The sequence below is a fragment of the Callorhinus ursinus genome, unplaced genomic scaffold (genome assembly GCF_003265705.2).
Source record: "Callorhinus ursinus isolate GAN/ISIS: 27379988/994484 unplaced genomic scaffold, GSC_fseal_2.0 scaffold13, whole genome shotgun sequence".
Lineage (NCBI taxonomy): Eukaryota > Metazoa > Chordata > Mammalia > Carnivora > Otariidae > Callorhinus > Callorhinus ursinus.
The window spans coordinates 49,578,558-49,596,141 of NW_027397075.1; the positions used below are offsets into that span (position 1 = coordinate 49,578,558).

The 17,584-nt window shown below is 41.9% G+C and overlaps 1 protein-coding gene across 3 annotated transcripts in view; it reads right to left on the bottom strand.

Moving 5' to 3' along the window:
• HSD11B1 (hydroxysteroid 11-beta dehydrogenase 1) overlaps window positions 1-17,584 on the bottom strand; it is a 52,269-nt gene that overhangs the window by 19,286 nt on the left and 15,399 nt on the right. The window contains exons 2-5 of one of the 3 annotated variants that reach the window (XM_025877877.2): window positions 7,068-7,181; window positions 6,196-6,326; window positions 5,326-5,437; window positions 5,009-5,194 (exon numbers count right to left, since the gene is read on the bottom strand). In XM_025877877.2, coding sequence (XP_025733662.1) covers window positions 5,009-5,194; window positions 5,326-5,437; window positions 6,196-6,326; window positions 7,068-7,155 — 517 coding nt within the window. In that variant the 5' untranslated portion in view covers window positions 7,156-7,181. Of the gene's footprint in view, window positions 1-5,008; window positions 5,195-5,325; window positions 5,438-6,195; window positions 6,327-7,067; window positions 7,267-17,584 lie in introns of those variants that run through there. The other 2 variants (XM_073900238.1, XM_025877878.2) reach the window with 2 other exon arrangements.

Here is a 17,584-nt window from a genome sequence, read left to right on the forward strand (position 1 = left end):
CTGCTCCCACCCCACTCGTGCTCTCTTTCTCTCTGTCAAATAAAATCTTTAAAAAAAAATTCAAGAGGCAAATTGCGAAACTTAAGCACTGCACCTGCGTAGAGTCTAATTTTGGCATTTTTAAATACTTTTTTTTGTTTTTCGGGTTTATTAAAGTATAGTTGACACAAAATGTTACATTAGTTTCAGGTGTACAACATAGTGATTCAGCAGGTCTTATATTTTTCTTTTCTTAAGATCTAGTTTTCTATTTGTATATTTGCAAATAGAGTGTATTTGTTCTAAGCCTTCTCAAACTCCTTGGTAAGTAAATGTAAAGACATGATGGTAGAACCCTCCTATTTTCACCAGGAAATGCACTGGAACAAAAGCAATAGTCTAGCAGGGTTAAGTAGACATGATTATTTAAGCTCTAACCAGCCTTTCAGGGGGAAAAGGTGGACCAATGGTTGTCATGGATACCATTATCCTGTTCTCAACCTGTACTAAATTGTTACTGTCTTCAGTAGGGAGTCATCTTTCCCCCTTGCAAATCTCCACTTGCCCCTTTTGCAGGACTGGTACAACAATGAACCCGAAGATGAGTCCAACAGGTTCTGTCTCAATCCTTCAGGTTTGCCTAAACACAACCTCTTGAATTTAGGAAACCATGGCTCCTGAAATTTTTATGTACAGGTTGTTGATTCTTCCTTGAATCTCTTTTTTGGCCTTCTTCCAGACCCTGTAGGTGACATATCTATAAATGCACATACCTCATCTCTCCCGTCTCCCCCCCATTCTCCTCAAAATAGTCCAAGTCTGCAGCAGCACCTATATCCTGCCTACATAAATACCTCTCTTCACATGTATAAACATTTCCACTCACCTTGGAAAGTGTGGTTCCTGAAAATTACTTCTGAGGTTATTGGATTTAAGGTCAAAGATTCATCTTAGAAAAATATAAAATAATTGGGTGAGGGGATAAACCACCCCTTCCTACTCTAGTTCCTAGGCCCCTTTGCATCCAAGACCTTGACCTTGGCCCCTCTTCTCCCCACTGCACTCTAAGGCATATCCATACATTGAGGCATTGTCTGCCTTTCAGGAAAAAGTGGGTATGCAGAGCTGAAGGCGGGGATGAGATTAACATCTGTGTATTCTTGTCTTGATACAAAACACCATTATGGGTATTCCAAATCCTGTTAGTTGATATGTGTAGTTGAGAAACCTGTTTTATTTTTTGCCCCCCTCTTTGTAATGTTGAATTCTTGAAGTAGGTTTAGACCACACAGGCAGCCCGTAACCCACAAACAGGTTAAGGTCCAAGACTTCATACACTGGTTTGAGTTTTCCCACAAAAGCATTGTCTTATGAGGTATTTGCCCCTGGCTAGTCATCTCATAATACGCCTGAAATATTATACGTCTATGTAAAAAAAAATATATGAAGCAATGCTGGAAATGAGTAAACCAGAAAAGGAATACATTTGTATAAGACTTTAAAAAGTACATACAGAAAGTCGATCTTTTCAAAAGAGAATTGACTTGGAAAATAATGAATAGGTAACCGGAGACACTTATGGAGCTCAGAAAGAGAGCTCTGGGCATTCCGAGGTGATCGGCAAGGTTCTCTTATTCCTTTAGTTTTTCATTTTGAGTATTTAAAGAAACCCAGGATTTTATTATGTGCGGTTGCACTTCAAAATATGTCTTACGTTTTTCCTGATACAGAAGAATCAGTATCCCTACACTTAATGCTGGCCTGGTTCGGTTAGCCTTTGTATTGTAATTGTTAGTAGTATCTGTATCACCAATAAAGCTAAAAAAGAGAGAGGGGGAGGAAGTAGAATTTTAAAGGTTTTCCAAAATGTATTGGATAAGAGGAAAAGGAAAGGGTCTGGCGAGAACTCACAAGGACTTCATATGAGGTGAGGTCCCCGAGAAGAGAAGGGGGCGGGAGAATTGCAGGCTTTGTCCAGGAGTCCCGAGGGGCAGAGAAGCAGCCTTAGAAGTTGGATTCTGGCTGTCATGCATGTGACTGATGTGATGGGCCCTGGTTACAGGGTTCACAGAGCCAAGGGGTATGAAAATGCGGTGGCCTTTACTTTTTTGAAAATTGAACCTAAGTCAAGATGACCCATTTTGATTAATGGCCGATAAACTTTTTCCAGATGTTTTCAACTGTTCTCTGCCCAATTCAAAGTGATTTCTTTTCCAGTCACATTGGAGTAGTAATATCTCTGTCTCCATTTGTTTCACAAATACCATCTAGGCATTCTCTTTCTATACTTCCCCTTGCCCCACTGTGTCCCGCACTGCTGCCTGATGGAAGGGGTTTTGTTTGTATGACGGACCTTGAATCTGGAAAGATCAAGTCTGGAGTGTGAGTGTATGGTGTGCAGTAGGCACATGGGGTGGCCTGGAGGGACTACCGCCCTCTGATCTTATATGTGTCTTGGCACGGGTGACGAGGGAGACACCCCTAGTTGTTTATCAACATTGGTGTCTTTCACAGAACTAGAACCCCTGGTTTTCAGCTGGACACAAATCCACTTTGAATAAAGACCACAACGGCCACCAGCTGTGGCAGAAGAGGAGTCTACAGCTTTCAGGTTGTATCCTTCTTTCTCCATTTTCTGTAGCTAGAATTCTGATTCGTGCTAATAATGAACCATCCTGGACATACAGGTGAGGGTAACGCCCCAGGGATGGCGGCTCTGAGACAGAGAGGTTCCTGGACAACTTCCTGGGACAGAACTACCATTGTCAGTCTTGGACTGCTTACTCCAGGCTGCTTTATGAAAGAAAAGTAGATTTTGATTTATGTAAGTGTAAATATGGGTGCTTGTTATAGTAGCTCAACTCATAGCCAAACTAGCACGTGGTGGAAGGAGGGGAGACTAATCAATGTAACTAGATATTATATATACATAGAAACTTGATGAGTAGGTGCCCTAAACGTGGGTGGATGTGGACCATAAGGAAACTCCCAGAGGCAGCAATAGTGTCTCGATGCTAAAGCATATTTAAAGCTGAGGCTTTAAAGAATGTATTAAAAGTATAGGATTTCTATGTAATGCAATACCTGGAAATGCACTGGGGATAAAAAACAATTGCTTATCACCATAATTCAATAAATGACTTAATGCATTCCCTGGAAGGAATGATTAAAAATCTATCCCAATACTCTTTGGCTGACCTTAGGATCAATTTGAGGATTAGCATCCCACATTTGTGGAATTCAGATTTTAAGGAGGAAGGATTAATGAATGTGCTTGCTGAATGTTTAAAAAAATATAGCATAGAACAGAAGACTTCATCAGCTAGGGAGAGAAAGCAGTGTCTGTACTTGACAAGTTCACAGACATGTTTCAAAGCAAACAGGCTGAACTCTTTGGGCTATACAAACAGCAGATGTAAAGGATAGTCGTTCAACTAGATTTCCATCTCTGAGTCCACACACATTATGAAGCGACTTTTGGTAGGTGTAGAAGATGTGTGGAAGCAGGGGTTATCAGACTTTCCATCAGGCCCTTGGACTTCTACAGTAATTCTTGTTCCTTCTGAGACCATTAAGACACCGTGTGCATTATAGAAAGTTACGTTTCTCTAGCCAAAGATGAAGCACACTCTTTACCTAGAGTGGATATATTATTTAATCAACTTAAATCATTAAAGCCACCTACACCATGACTGATGTGAGGGTTTTGGCCAATGCCTAGGATGGATTGGGGATGTGCCCAGCACCCTCCCACTCAGTATGCATCCGGAAGCTCTCCCTTCCTTTCAGCCTGGAGAGAGGCTGTGTCTGGGGAGGGGTAGGGAGTCTGTGTTGTCTGGGAAGCACAGGGATGCATATCAATCACTCTGTTTGGCGGGTAGCACAGACACACTGCCCTTTTATCCCATCACTATGCAGGCCTTTCCTGTCCAGGAAATAGAATTCTTTACAACATAGATGGTGTTCTTAGTTACAGTAATAGCTCGTAATAGTTTGTGACATACTTAAGAGTTACAAAGTCTGCAGGTTATTTGTTTTTACATTGCCAAGAACCACATTTAGATTGCAGATTTTAATCCCGGTGTTTGCCACATCCTCTGACTAATCAACAAATAGGTGTGGGACATCTCTCCGGACCCATGACAAAACAAATCCCCCGTTTTAGCTGGAAACTCTCTAGCTCTTTATTGGTGATAACTTCTGATACTACCACCATCCAGAGTCAACGACCTTTCTTGGTCACAGTGTTCTCTTCATGAATCTATCTCTGTACACACTCTCCCTACCCATTGGTGTTTCAATAGGACTTTAAGGTACTAAGTTCAGGTTTTGGAGAACACTCCCAATTTAGGCAGATCTGCTAATACGGTGTATTTGTTTCTGTTCTTCATTTCATTTTGCCTTAGCCTAACGTACATATCAGACACTTGTATGTTAAAATATTCCACTTCTCAGTTCTACCTTTGCATCAGCTAACTTCACCAGCCTGTAGCTTTTGGTCATGGCAGAAGCAAAATCATTTTTATCCATCGTGACCAGGTCTCTCCCTTAGGATCGGGATGAGCTGTATCTCCACAATCTCTCCATGTCCCTTTAGACTTCCATTTGTAGATCACAAACCACCAAGTTTCTCGTGGGCACTCTGAATTACTGCTCTTTCTCTGTTACTTCCAGGGATCTTGCAGCCCATCTACCTTGAACAGCCCCTTATTTCTCATGGTCCCACTTGTTTCTAACAGGGTCTCTTTCACTCGGCATGCATGCTTCTCATTGAGTTTACACACTCAAACTGCACATTCCTACGCCTGCCTCTTCATGCACAGGGGCAAGCTGTGAATCAGTTTTTGCTTAATATCACTGGGAAGATTGATTGGTTGATTTTTCGCTGTGAACATTTAAAATGCTAGTTTATATTGCGTTACTTCTCTGCATGGAACTGATAAAAATTCACATTCACTGCAGAGCCCCCACCACCATCCCTGGCACGTCTCCCACTCCTGCCTTCCATACTGCTCCCTGCCCCACTCACCAGCCTTCGAGGAGACGACAACAATGCTCCCATTGCTCTGCTTCAGCATGGGCAAGGCAGCAACGCTCAGGACCACGTAACTGAGGAAGTTGACTTCCATGTTTCTGCGCACGAGGTGGATATCACCACTAAATAGATTCATAGAAGTGTTGGTGATGTGGTTGAGAATGAGCATGTCTAGTCCCCCTGCAAGAGATGGCTGTGTTGAGAGAAACCATCTGGGGGGCTACCTCTCCTCTCATTCTCCCCCTCCCCAAAGCTCCCTGGTGGACCCTTAGAGCAGAGTCCAGAAGAGGAGGCAGGAGAAGCGGCCTCACCCATGAGCTTCCCAGCTTGGGCAACAAATTGCTCTGCGAAGGTCACATTCTCCATGGAGCCAGCAATGTAGTGCGCTGAGGCTGCTCCAAGCTCCAGGCAGTGGGATACCACCTGCAGGGGCATAGCAGCAATGGCGTCAGCATCGGCTGCAGACTTTGGGGGCAATCTCAGAAGTAATGGGGGTTTAAATGAGAACTTGCTCACAACCCTGTTTTGAGAAGAATGGTGGGATATGTGCGCGTGAGCTTGAATTCAGTGAGTGTGTGTGTGTGTGTGTGTGTGTGTGTGTGTGTGTGTGTGTTGCTAAATGCAACCTGACACGATCTTTGTCCTCTGTCTTAAGTATTTCAGGTAAGGTGTAAATAAAGAAATCATCACTGTGCTGGGGTTTAAGTTCATGACTCATGCTTTATGAGTTTCTGTGAATAGATGTACCTGAATTCATTATTGGCATGGACGCTAGTTTCCATGTGAGTAGCCCTAAGTTTGTGAATGTTTGCATCCTTGGGTTTGTAAGTCTGAGTATATGAGAAAGCATGTGTCTGAGAGTCTGAATGGGGATGAGAATATGAATTCATGAGTAGGTACCAGAATTTTGGTATCCGAGCACACATCTATATATCCGTGATTCCATGTGTAAATATGTGTACATAGGCATGTCTACGAGTATGGATAGACAGATAGATATAGATATATAGATGTGTGTGTGCATAGGAATGAATGCTTAAATGCCGTACTTTTATATTCCTGTGGGTGTTTGAACCTGTGTGTGTGTGTTTGCATCTGTGTATGGATGTGCCAGCTTCCGTGTGTTGGTGTGTGTATGTGACATGAGGGGGTACATGTGTCTGTGGGCACAGAACCCTCACCTTCTTTAGAGTTTCTTTAGACCTTGCTGTCACCACCACGTGGGCTCCCATTTTTGCCAGATGATAGGCCATCTGTTCTCCGATCCCCTTGCTGGCCCCTGTGACAATCACTTTCTTTCCTTGGAGCATCTCTGTGAAACCCAAAAGGAAGTGAGGACCATACCCAACTCAGCAGCAGTCTTCCTTCCACTCTGGATGTGGACAAACTTGTATCAATGTCTAAAGGTTATGAGCCCAGATCAACTTTTCTCAAACTGCATAAATCAATGAAGAAATGGTTCAAGTCTTTCATAAACATGCTCTGAAAGGGAGGCTTAGCTTGACTGCTCAAAACAAGCCTTCTTGCTGTCCTTCTTAAAAATGTCCATAGACAGAGGCTTCAGCTAAGACACTGGAGTTCGAGACATTTCTGGACTATCCAATTTTACTCAATTGAAATAAAACTCAAAAAGTCATCAAAACATATGTGCTCATAGCGATTCTAGGGATTTTCCCTCACTTCTATTCAGTCATCAACTCCAGAGTCCTTTCTTGTCTCCCACTTATCAGTCTCTCCTTAGAGCCCAATTATCTGGCTGTGCTGTAAATTTTGGAATTACCCTCATTTTTGTAGGGAATCTGAAATTGCTTTCCATTGAGGGTGCCAAATAAAGCATGGACTATTTGGCAATCTGCTGGCTACATGATTACCCCTCCCCACACTGCTATTACCCATAGCCCATGTCTGGAAGACACAGAAATACAGTCCCACCTCAGGGTTCCTCTTGTTCAGTAACTTTGGGGATCAGAAATTCATCTGGATACTCAGAAATACTCCAGCCACCCCTGTGTTCTTTATCTATTCCTCCAAAATTAGATACATTCGTACTTACCTGGTCTGAATTCCTCACTCGCAGAATAGTAGTAGTAGGCCAAGAAGAACCCCAGAATGGGGGGGAGATATTTTTTCATAAAAGCCATCAGACAGAGTCCTGGCCCGAGGAGCCCTGTAGGACACACAGAGAGAACCTACAGAGCCTTCTACAACCTCCTAGGCAGGCAGCAGCCTCTGAATTGTGACATCAGGGACGGGGGAGGCTGGAGTAGTCTCAGGCAGTGCTAGCCAATTTCCCTGTCAGAGCGGCGATTGGCTTTGGGTGGGATCCCATTTGTCCCTGGCAGCCTGTGTGGTGGATTTCATAATGGACAATGTTTACTCCATTTCATTGAGCAAGAAGAGACTTCCAGATGGCCAAGCTCATGACTGTACAGGACTGGATTCTTGAACATCCCTACCCAGAGCCCATCTTCCTCTTAACACCACTTATGCCAAGAATCAACGGCCTTTCAAAAGTGGTATGTCAAAGGCAGAGAGAAAGTGTGTGCGGGGCTTCTGGGGAAATGTGAGTAATAGCAAATTCAAGCCAAATTCAAGCCAAATCTCACTCTTGGCCCCACCTCCCAGTCGGAAGCAATTAAAAATAACAGCACAAAACAGAAAAATAAGCTGAAGGAAATAATGTGCACATTTTGGGGGGAAAAAATAGCAAACAAGCCCTATAAGCCCCACACTCAAGTTCAATGAACAAGTATTACAACATCAAAGGGGAATGCAAGCCAGCCAGAACCCAGATGGCGGGAAACCCAAGACCAGTTCAAGACTCTCAGGCAAGTGCAATGGAACGTACACTTATTACTTTAACAGCAAATAAAGAAGAAATAGTGAGTGCCAAAAAAAAAAAAAAGGCACTAAGCTATTAAACTGGGTCTTGTAAATGTTATAGAGGAACAAGACACATGAAGATGTAAGGAAGAGGAGATCTGGTCCAGAAGCAAAAAGAACTAGCACCATTGAAGCAAAATTAGCCCCCAAAGCCCACATCCAGCTAAAGATTGATCGAGTAACAATCAGAAGGCCAAAGGGGGAAACCCCTAGTAATTTGGAATGTATCACAGAAATATATAAATAACCACTTCAGTATGTTTGTAGCAAGAATTCAGTAAGGAACAGTCCTCAAAAAAAGAATTTAAGATACATTATTGTTAAGTTTTTCAACTTCCAACCAACTAACCAACCAAAAAAATTCCCACATCACAGAGCAAATATAGAATTCTGCAAATTATCAATAGAATTGAGAAAACCATTGAAATGTTAGGGTAAGAATGGATACCCGTGTTTTGGGAGGAGGAATGTGGGTTGAGGGCGGGGCTTGGGGGTTCACAGAAGATTAAGAGAAATTGAGTTATGACCCCAAGTACAGTATATGGAAACACTCACTGAGTTTTCACTTCAGAGTAAGGGAAAATAATTGAAGACCCAGAGGAGATGAAATAATTTGTCAACAAAGGCTCACAGCTGTGAAGTTCACTTCCAGGAAACAATGGAGATTTGACAACAGTTGAGGGCTAGCTAGAGCTCAAGGTTAATGGAGGACAAAATAGAAAAAAAATATAAAGAAAATTCAAGTGGGAAATGACATTACATCCTGACAGAACTACAAGATATATATGCATAATTTTATAAGGGGCTTTATGCTGCCAAGACATGTTACAGACTAGACCCCATTTTCATCTCCAGAGGGAAGGAAATTAAAGTTTTATTTTCTTAGTACTATCCTATTAATAGCAAAATTATAGAAAACAATGAAAAGTTGCTTTAAAATATGATGCTGCTGAAATGGAGAAAGATGGACAGAGAAGGTAAGCTTATTATCTGATAAAAAAAAAAAAAGACTTTAGGGCGCCTGGGTGGCTCAGTCGTTAAGCGTCTGCCTTCAGCTCAGGTCATGATCCCAGGGTCCTGGGATGGAGGCTCCCTGCTCCGCGGGAAGCCTGCTTCTCCCTCTCCCACTCCCCCTGCTTGTGTTCCCTCTCTCGCTCTGTCTCTCTGCCAAATAAATAAATAAAATCTTAAAAAAAAAAAGACTTTAAGGTGCACTGCAGAAAGCATAGATTTAAAGAAAGCAAAAATAACAATGAGTAAGACAAACTGCAGGTGATAGAACATGAAACAAATGCATCAACTATTGCCGATTGTTGGCTGAACTAAAAAATTAAGTCCACATTGTGCTGCTCAAAAGACCTGTTTAGACACAGGCACATAAAAAAACACAGACATTTTAATAATTAGTTATTGTGCTAGAAAATAAGGATAGAGAAAGCATTCAATAAGTAATTTTCATGAAATAGATGAAATAATTTTTAACCAGTAAAATGCATTTATTAGAAATGAGGACACCGTGTAATGGAGATGATATATTAAGTCTTAGCAGTTCTCAAAATTTTTGGTCTCAGGGTCCCTTTACAATCTTAAAAATTATTGAGGCTCTCCACTTTTGCCTAGAGGCATACTTTGGAGATATTGCAGGTTTAATTCCAGATCCCCACCATAAAGCAAATATTACAATAAAGTGAGCCCAATGAAGTTTTTGGTTTCTCAGTGCACGTAAAAGCTATGTTTACACTATACTATAATCTTTTTAGTGTGCAATAGCATTATGTCTTTAAAATATCTATACTTTAATTTAAAAATACTTTATTGCTAAAAATGCTAACTATTCTCTGTGTTTTTAGCCAGTTTTCACCTTTTTGCTGCTGGAGGGTCTCCCCTCAATGCTGATGGCTGCTGACGGATCAGGATGGTGGTTGCTGATGGTTGGGTGGCTGTGGCAATTTCTTAAAATAAGACAAGACTAAACTTTGTCACATTGACTGACTCCCTTTCTCATGAATGATTTCTCTGTAGTATACAATACTGTCTGATGGCATTTTACCCACAGTAGAACTTCTTTCAAAAATTGGAGTCAAGCCTCTCAAACCCTGCTGCTGCTTTATCAACTAAGTTTGTGCAATATTCTAAATCTTCTGTTGTTACTTCAAAAATCTTCACAGCATCTTCACCAGTAATAAATTACTTCTTAGGAAACCACTTTCTTTGCTCACCCATAACAAGCAACTCCTCATCCATTAAGTATTCTCATGAGATTGAAGCAATTCACCCGTTATCTTCAGGCTCCACCACTAATTCTGGTTCTCTTGCTATGTCCACCACATCTGCTGTTACTTCCTCCACTAAAGTCTTGAATCCCTCAAAGTCATCCATGAGGGTCAGAATCACCATCTTCCAAATTCCTGTTAATGTTAATATTTGAACCTTTTTCCATGAATCATGAATGTTCCAAATGGCACTAGAATGGTGAGTTCTTTCCAGGAGGCTTTCAATTTACGTTGCCCAGATTCATCAGAGGAATCACTATCTATGGCAGGTATAACTTTATGGAATGTATTTCTTTTTTTTTAAAAAAAGATTTTATTTATTTATTTAAGCGGGGAGAGAGAGAGACAGCACAGGTGGGGGGAGGGGCAGAGGCAGAGGGAGAAGCAGGCTCCCCCCTGAGCAGGGAGCCCAATGTGGGGCTTGATTCCAGGACCCTAAGATCATGACCTGAGCCGAAGGCAGATGCTTAACCAACTGAGCCACCCAGGTGCCCCAAAATGTATTTCTTAAGTAAAAACACTTGAAAGTCAAAATTACTCCTTGATCCATGGGCTGCAGAATGGATGTTGTGTTAGCAAACATGAAAACAACCTTAATCTAATTATACACCTCCATGAGAGCCCCTTGGGTGACCAGGTGCACTGTCAATGAACAGTGATATTTTGAAAATGTATTTTTTTTTTCTGAGCAGTAGTTTTCAACAGTGGACTTAAGTTATTCTGTAAATGGCTGTGCTGTCATCCAGGCTTTGTTGTTCCAATGCTAGAGCACAGGCAGAGTAGAGTTAGCATAATTATTAAGGACCCTAGGGTTTTCAGAATGGTAAATGAGCACTGGCTTCAACTTAAAAAGTCACCGGCTGCATTAGCCCTTAACAAGAGGGTTATCTTGTCCTTTGAAGCTTTGAAGCCGGGCATTGACTTTTCCTCTTTAGCTGTGAAAAGTCCTAGATGGCATCTTCTTCCAATAGAAAGCTGTTTTGTCTACATAGAAAATCTATTGTTTAGTGTAGCCAACTTCAGTAATTATCTAAGCTAGATCTTCGGGGTAACTTGCTGCTTCCCTTTGAAGTTTTAGGTTATAGAGATGGCTTCTTTCCTTAAACTTTATCAACTAACCTCTGCTCCTCCTGCAGCTTCCTCACCTCCCAGCCTTCATAGAATTGAAGAGACTTAGGGCCTTGCTCTAGATCAGGCTTTAGCTTAAGGGAAAGTTATGGCTGTTTGAACTTCTATTCAGACCACTCAGAGGTTCTTCATATCAGTAATAAGGCCCTTTCGCTTTCTTATCACTTGGGCGTTTGCTAAAGCGGCATGGTTAATTTCCGTCAAGATCTTTTCCCTTGAATTCACGTCGGGTCACCTGGCACACAAACACTTTCAGCCTACCTTGGCTTTCGACACGGTAGCTGTTGAAATGATTATGATTTAAAGTGAGAGATGGGGCCTCTTCCTTTCCCTTGAACACTTAGAGGCCATTGTAGGGTGATTGGTTGGCCTAATTTCAGTATTTTTGTGTCTTGGGGAATAGGGAGGCCTGAGGGGAGGGAGAGAGATGAGGGAACAGCCAGTTGGTGAGGAGTCGGAACACTTTTGATTAATTTTGCCATCTCACACGGGTACAGTTTGTGGGGCCCCAAAACAATTACAATAGTAACGTCAAAGATTGCTGATCACAGACCGTAACAAATATAATAATGAAAAAGTTTGAAATATTGTGAGAATTACCCAAGTGTAACACAGAGACCCAAAGTGAGCAATGTTGCTGATAGACTTGCTTGATGCAGGGTTGCTGTAAACCCTCAATTTATAAAAAACCACAATTACCTGCAAAGCGCAATAAAGCAAAATGCAATAAAATGAAGTGTGCCTATATGTGGCTTTTACTATTGATATTGATGTATTAGAAATTGAGAGTGAGGGGGTGCCGGGCTGGCTCAGTTGGTACAGCATGTGACTCTTGATCTTGGGGTCGTGAGTTCAAGCCCCATGTTGGGTGTAGAGACTACTTAAAAAATTAAAAAAAAAAAAGTGGAGGTCCCTCAAAAAGAAATTAGGACTGAGAATTTTTTTTTAAAGTAAGCTCTATGCCTAATATGGGGCTTGAACTCACGACCCTGAGATCAAGTGTTCCATGCTCTACCAACTGAGCCAGCCAGTCACCCAAGAGTGAGAATTTTTTTTCAACTCAAGAATATATAAGTATACATGTATTATGCTTTGTATTACCACAAAACCTGTAGCTTCTAGAAAACTCATGAAAGAATAAGAAAAAAGGCAAATAATGTCTTAGTATGATTGTGAAAATAGTGGACTTCTCAAGCCCCCGAGAGGGTCTCAGGGATGCATTCGTGCCACACTTCGGCCAGATTATGTAATAAACATTGATCCACGATGTGTCCGTATCTTCATGCCTCGTTCTCTCATTAGCTTGTAAGCTCCTGGAGGATGCGGACTGGATCTTTTTATCTTTGTCTCTTTCCATATCCCCCTAGCCCTGCTCCAGGATAGGCATTCAGTGAACTTTGCTGTTTTAGTGTTTCTGAGGTGCTGCAGCAATGAGAAAATTGCTATCTTTCTGCAGCCTGATTTAATCCAGGGAAATCACTTGGATTCGGCATTCTGGTTAAAACCTTCAGCCCCACTCCCTGCTCCTCTTCTAGTTGTTCTCAACAAAGTAAAAATAAATAAATAAATAGACAAAAGGAAATATGAATGTTTCACCTAGCAATTGTTTTGAGTCATATTTTCACTATTCAAGTAAAGTTCCTTTCACTGCCATGGCAATGAAGCTATAGCTGTTTGCTCCACTCCTTCATGCTGGCAATCCCTTGTAATGCACCCACCATGTACACTTCAGTGTAGGCTTTCAGTGAAATACCTAAACACAACCTGGCAGTTTTCACAAACTCAGAGTGGGTCCCTCTCAGCTGGAGGCACATGTCCCAGCCCAGTCAAAAATTCTGATTTGATCATTCTCACCTGAATAAATGGGTCAAGAAGTAACAATGTGAGAAGAGCAGGACATTGAATGGGAACGGGACCATGAGGGATGGGCCAGATCTGATAGGACTAATAGTGGGTGGCAAAACTGTGAGGGGATGTAGCCAAAGAGGAATTTCCATGCATCTGGCATAAGATGTGGATCGTGAAAGGTGCATCTGTCATTTCTGAGGCAGCAGCAGCTGTGGGGCTTTTCAGGCCTGTTCAGTAGCTTTGGTAAGTGGTCTCTTCTTTTTGCAAACTAATCCTACCAGGGGAAGAGTGGAAGATCTCAGAGTAAAAGATGGGTGAACCCTTTCATTTTGGAGATTCTCCCTTCCCTGGGAAAACACCACTAACATGCTGAAACAGTAAAGGATCTTAGCATATTAGAATGCATAAAATTCTCCCTTTCTCTTTACCTTTCCCATCCATCCCAATCCAGTTTCTCAGGTCTGATTATTTTAGGAACTCAGTCTGCGCCATGGCTGCCAAGATTTGTTCCAAGCTATGGACACGACCACCACTTTGTATCATTTTATCCAAAAACACAGGTTCCTCCACACTCCCTCCTTTCTTTTTCCTCTGTGTTTATCTAATGAGGTGTGGGGGAGAAGTTCTTTGTCAACCCTTCTGCATGACCTCACTCCTAATGGACAGATTTTTCTCATCTTTTCTAACTAATGGAATCTCAAGGTCGGGGAAAATGAGCTAGGAATGGGATAAACTGCGCTGTGTATGTCGTCCTGTCCTCACCTGTCACATATGGTCTGTGGCCAGGAGACTGTTGGGGCAGACTACCTGGAATCCATTTGTGTGGGAAAGCCAAGAGCCTCTTGGGAAAGAACAGGTACTTGATGAGGCCCAGAGCGTGGTCTAATCCCTGTCCCTCAGTGGGAGTGGGGCAGAGACAATTCTAAACATGCTGTAGTTGCAGTTTTTCAGGTTTTTCCTTTGGCCTAACTCCCATGGATTTGCATCTGAGTATGACGGAGAGATAGGGCCCACCTACAGTAAGTGAAAAAGTTACTCCCTGGCAACTTTGGTAAAACACAGGTAGCACACGAGGAGCAGTGGAAGAGACCCACACGGCTGAGATGGCTGACTCCAGCAAGGCCACCACATAGCTCACACATTTGGGCTTTGGCCCATCTTGTGTTTTTTCTTGGTTATTAAGTCCAGCTTTCAGGAAGCACATCAAGGTAGCATGACAGCCTCAGCTGGGTGGGTTTCTTTAGGGTGCCCGTGCCTTCAGCATTAGAGAGAAGCCATTTCCCTTTGGTGGGAAGCAGGTTTGCCAGATTAGCAAACAGAAATACAGGACACCCAGTTAAATTTGAGTTGCAGAATACATTTTTTAGGATATATATAATCAACAAATATATATAAACCATGGATATGTATATAAACAAAAAATACATTTTGGGGCTATGTATAACTCAACTATTGTGTTAGGGAGGAAGATTTTTTCTCTGCCTTTTAAGGTTCTCTAGCTGGTCTAAGAATCAAATTGACATAAGACAGATTAACAGGAGAAAGTCAAAACAAAAGTTTAATAACATGTATGCCTCCTATATACATGGGAGAGATCCAGGAAAACTAACACCCTAAAGAGGCTGAAGCTACCCCTGAAACACCATCTCCAGCTAAAAACAAAAGATGTTGAGGGTGGGGAGTCAGGTATGAGAAGTTACCAGGAAAAGTAAAGTACTCAAGTGTAAGGTTGTTATGCAGATTTAACATCTGGGGTTTCTGCTTTCTCCACTGATAACAGTTTCTAGAGAATTAAGAGTCACCTCCTTCCTCCTGGTCCTGAGGGATACACCCTTACAAAGGGGAGATTTTTCCCTTATACATGTAAATGTCTGTTACAAAAAGGTAACTGCTACTTGGTTTTCAGAGCTTCTCTTGTGCCCGTGGTTTATTAAAAATAACCAACTTAGAATAATCAATGTGCCAAAAAGACATATCTTGGGGTGGCAAAATTTCCTTCCCTACAACTAAAACAGTATTCATTGTTTATCTGAAAGTCAGGTTTAACTGGGCATTGTGTTTAATCTGGCAATCCCAGAAGTGGCACAGAGCTCTGGGAACACTGGGAAACTAGGCCTTAGGTGTCGACAAAACATTCTTGACCATGGTTACTGATAGCAAAGGTCAGACTGCCTCATCCACCTTCACACAATGAAACCCAGCAGTCTGGCCACTGACAAGCCCCCAAAAGGGCCCTAAGTAGGAAGGAGGAAAAGAGACATACATGGCATATGGTGGCTGAGGGGAGATTTCACCTGCTAACATTTATTTAGTACTTATATGGGTCAGGTCCCATGAATGAGAAGCAAATAAAATGCTTTCTAAGTCCTGGAACTTCTTCAGGGGAAGTAAACGAAATGTATAAAGTGCTACTAGTGATACGATGGAAGTCTATGGTAGAGGCTGTGGAGGGTGGGAAGAATTTCCTCTGCTCTTCAAAGTCATACTAGCTGGACTACTCATCAAATTGAGAAAAGACAGATTAATGGGAGAAAATCAGGTTTAGTTTTGTACATATGGGGAATCCACACAGACATGGATTCCAAAGACAGTGAAGCAACATGAGGCTTATATGAGCTAAGCAGACAGGTGGGGTTCTGAGGATACAAAGAATGGGGGGAAACATTAGCAGGAGGGTGAAAGGAGATATTTGGAAAACAAAGATTGTCCTATTATGCAGATAAGTTTCTTAAGTAAAGAGGAATCACATCTATAGCTCTCTTCTGGGTATAAGCAGGCAGTTGAGGGGAAGATAAAGAGCTTTACCTAAATCTGCTGGGTTTTGACTGCTTTTAATTCAAGATAATGTTCATGCCATAGTGGCCCATCTTGGGGCAGTCTGCATGTCCCTCCTCTGAAACTTCCCTGACACATTAAAAGTTGAGCTGGTAGATTGTTTCAGCTCATTGAACCAGTCCTGGCAATAGGTCAGTTTAGTTAAACTCATTTCAGGAGGGTGGTAATTCAGGTGTGTCCTCAAAGTTAGGCCTGTGGTTTAAACAATAAGGTATTAAATAAGAGGCATTTCTATGGAAAAGAAAGAAAAACAATGGTTAATGATTGGATCAAGTTATAAACCGGTTTCTGAGCTCTGAGGGTAGACAGTAGAGAAAATTTCTAGCTGTCAAGCTTGAAGCTTCTTCAGATAGTGTGAAAGCGGCCAGTGACAGATTTTCCTCATTTGTGGTGTGAATGTCTTTGGTGATATTTTTGCCCACAAAGCAGCAGGCATGAAGATGGCCTATATGTGAGCTGTTGTGGTGATTTCTCTGAAGTTTACATCAGGTTGTTCATACTTAGTTTGCAGGGCTTCAGGAAAAAGGGCATTTTAGTTCTCAAATGAATCCACCTCAGGAAGTGGGAGAAAAATAAAAAACATTAGTTTGGAGGGCTGTAGTCAGGCGTTGGAGGACACTAGAAGAAGTTGGGATCTAGTCTAGTTTACAGTGAACAGTATCGGAATCTAATATTTACTCAGGTCTGTTGCTGACACCTATTTTCTCTATAATCACCCCCATTTCTACCAAAGATAGCCAAATTAATATTTTGTTTGCAAAATAAGTCTAGTTTCAAAAACAAGCAAGCAGGGGCGCCTGGGTGGCTCAGTTGGTTAAGCAACTGCCTTTGGCTCAGGTCACGATCCCGGGGTCCTGGGACCGAGCCCCACATAAGACTCACCCTGCTTGTGCTCTCTCTCTCTGTCAAATAAAATCTTAAAAAAAACAAAAAAAACAAGCAAGCAAACAAACAAAAAACACACGGCCTGATTATTTACATAAGTGCAGCAAGAACAGCAGTTGGCCATACAGGCTTTTCAAAAACCTGCTTTGGGGCACCTGGCTGGTTCAGTCGGAAGACTGTGCAGCTCTTGATCTCAGGGTCATGGGTTCGAGTCCCATGTGGGGTGTAGAGACTCTTCAATAAATAAAACTTAAAAAAATAAAAATAAAAACCTGCTTTGCTGAAAGTTTTCATAAGGTGTATCTAGACTGAATTCTTAACAGTCTTTTGAGGCCAGAGGCCAAGTTAAATACTTACCATCAGATTTTGCCTGTAATACCTGTGGATTTGGGGTGAACTCCTCTCTTCCTGAGGTCCCCAAAATATCCTGAGATTCCTGTACCTGCCACAAAGTGACTTTCCTCACTGCACAGGCTGCTGGGAACTCTGAAAGCAAGGTACCAGGCTGATATTTCCAAGGGACTTTATTGGCTCCATAAAGTCAGCCTTAGTTCTTTAAAGCTGTCTGGCCATATCTGAGTCTATGTATGTCTCCCTAAAATAGGAAATTCCAGTCAAAATTCTTGGTAATATAACCAATGTTTCCAATTGTATCTTGTTATAAGGAGAACAGTTTCTTACTGAACTTATGCAAATTAATATATTGCCATGAAAATAT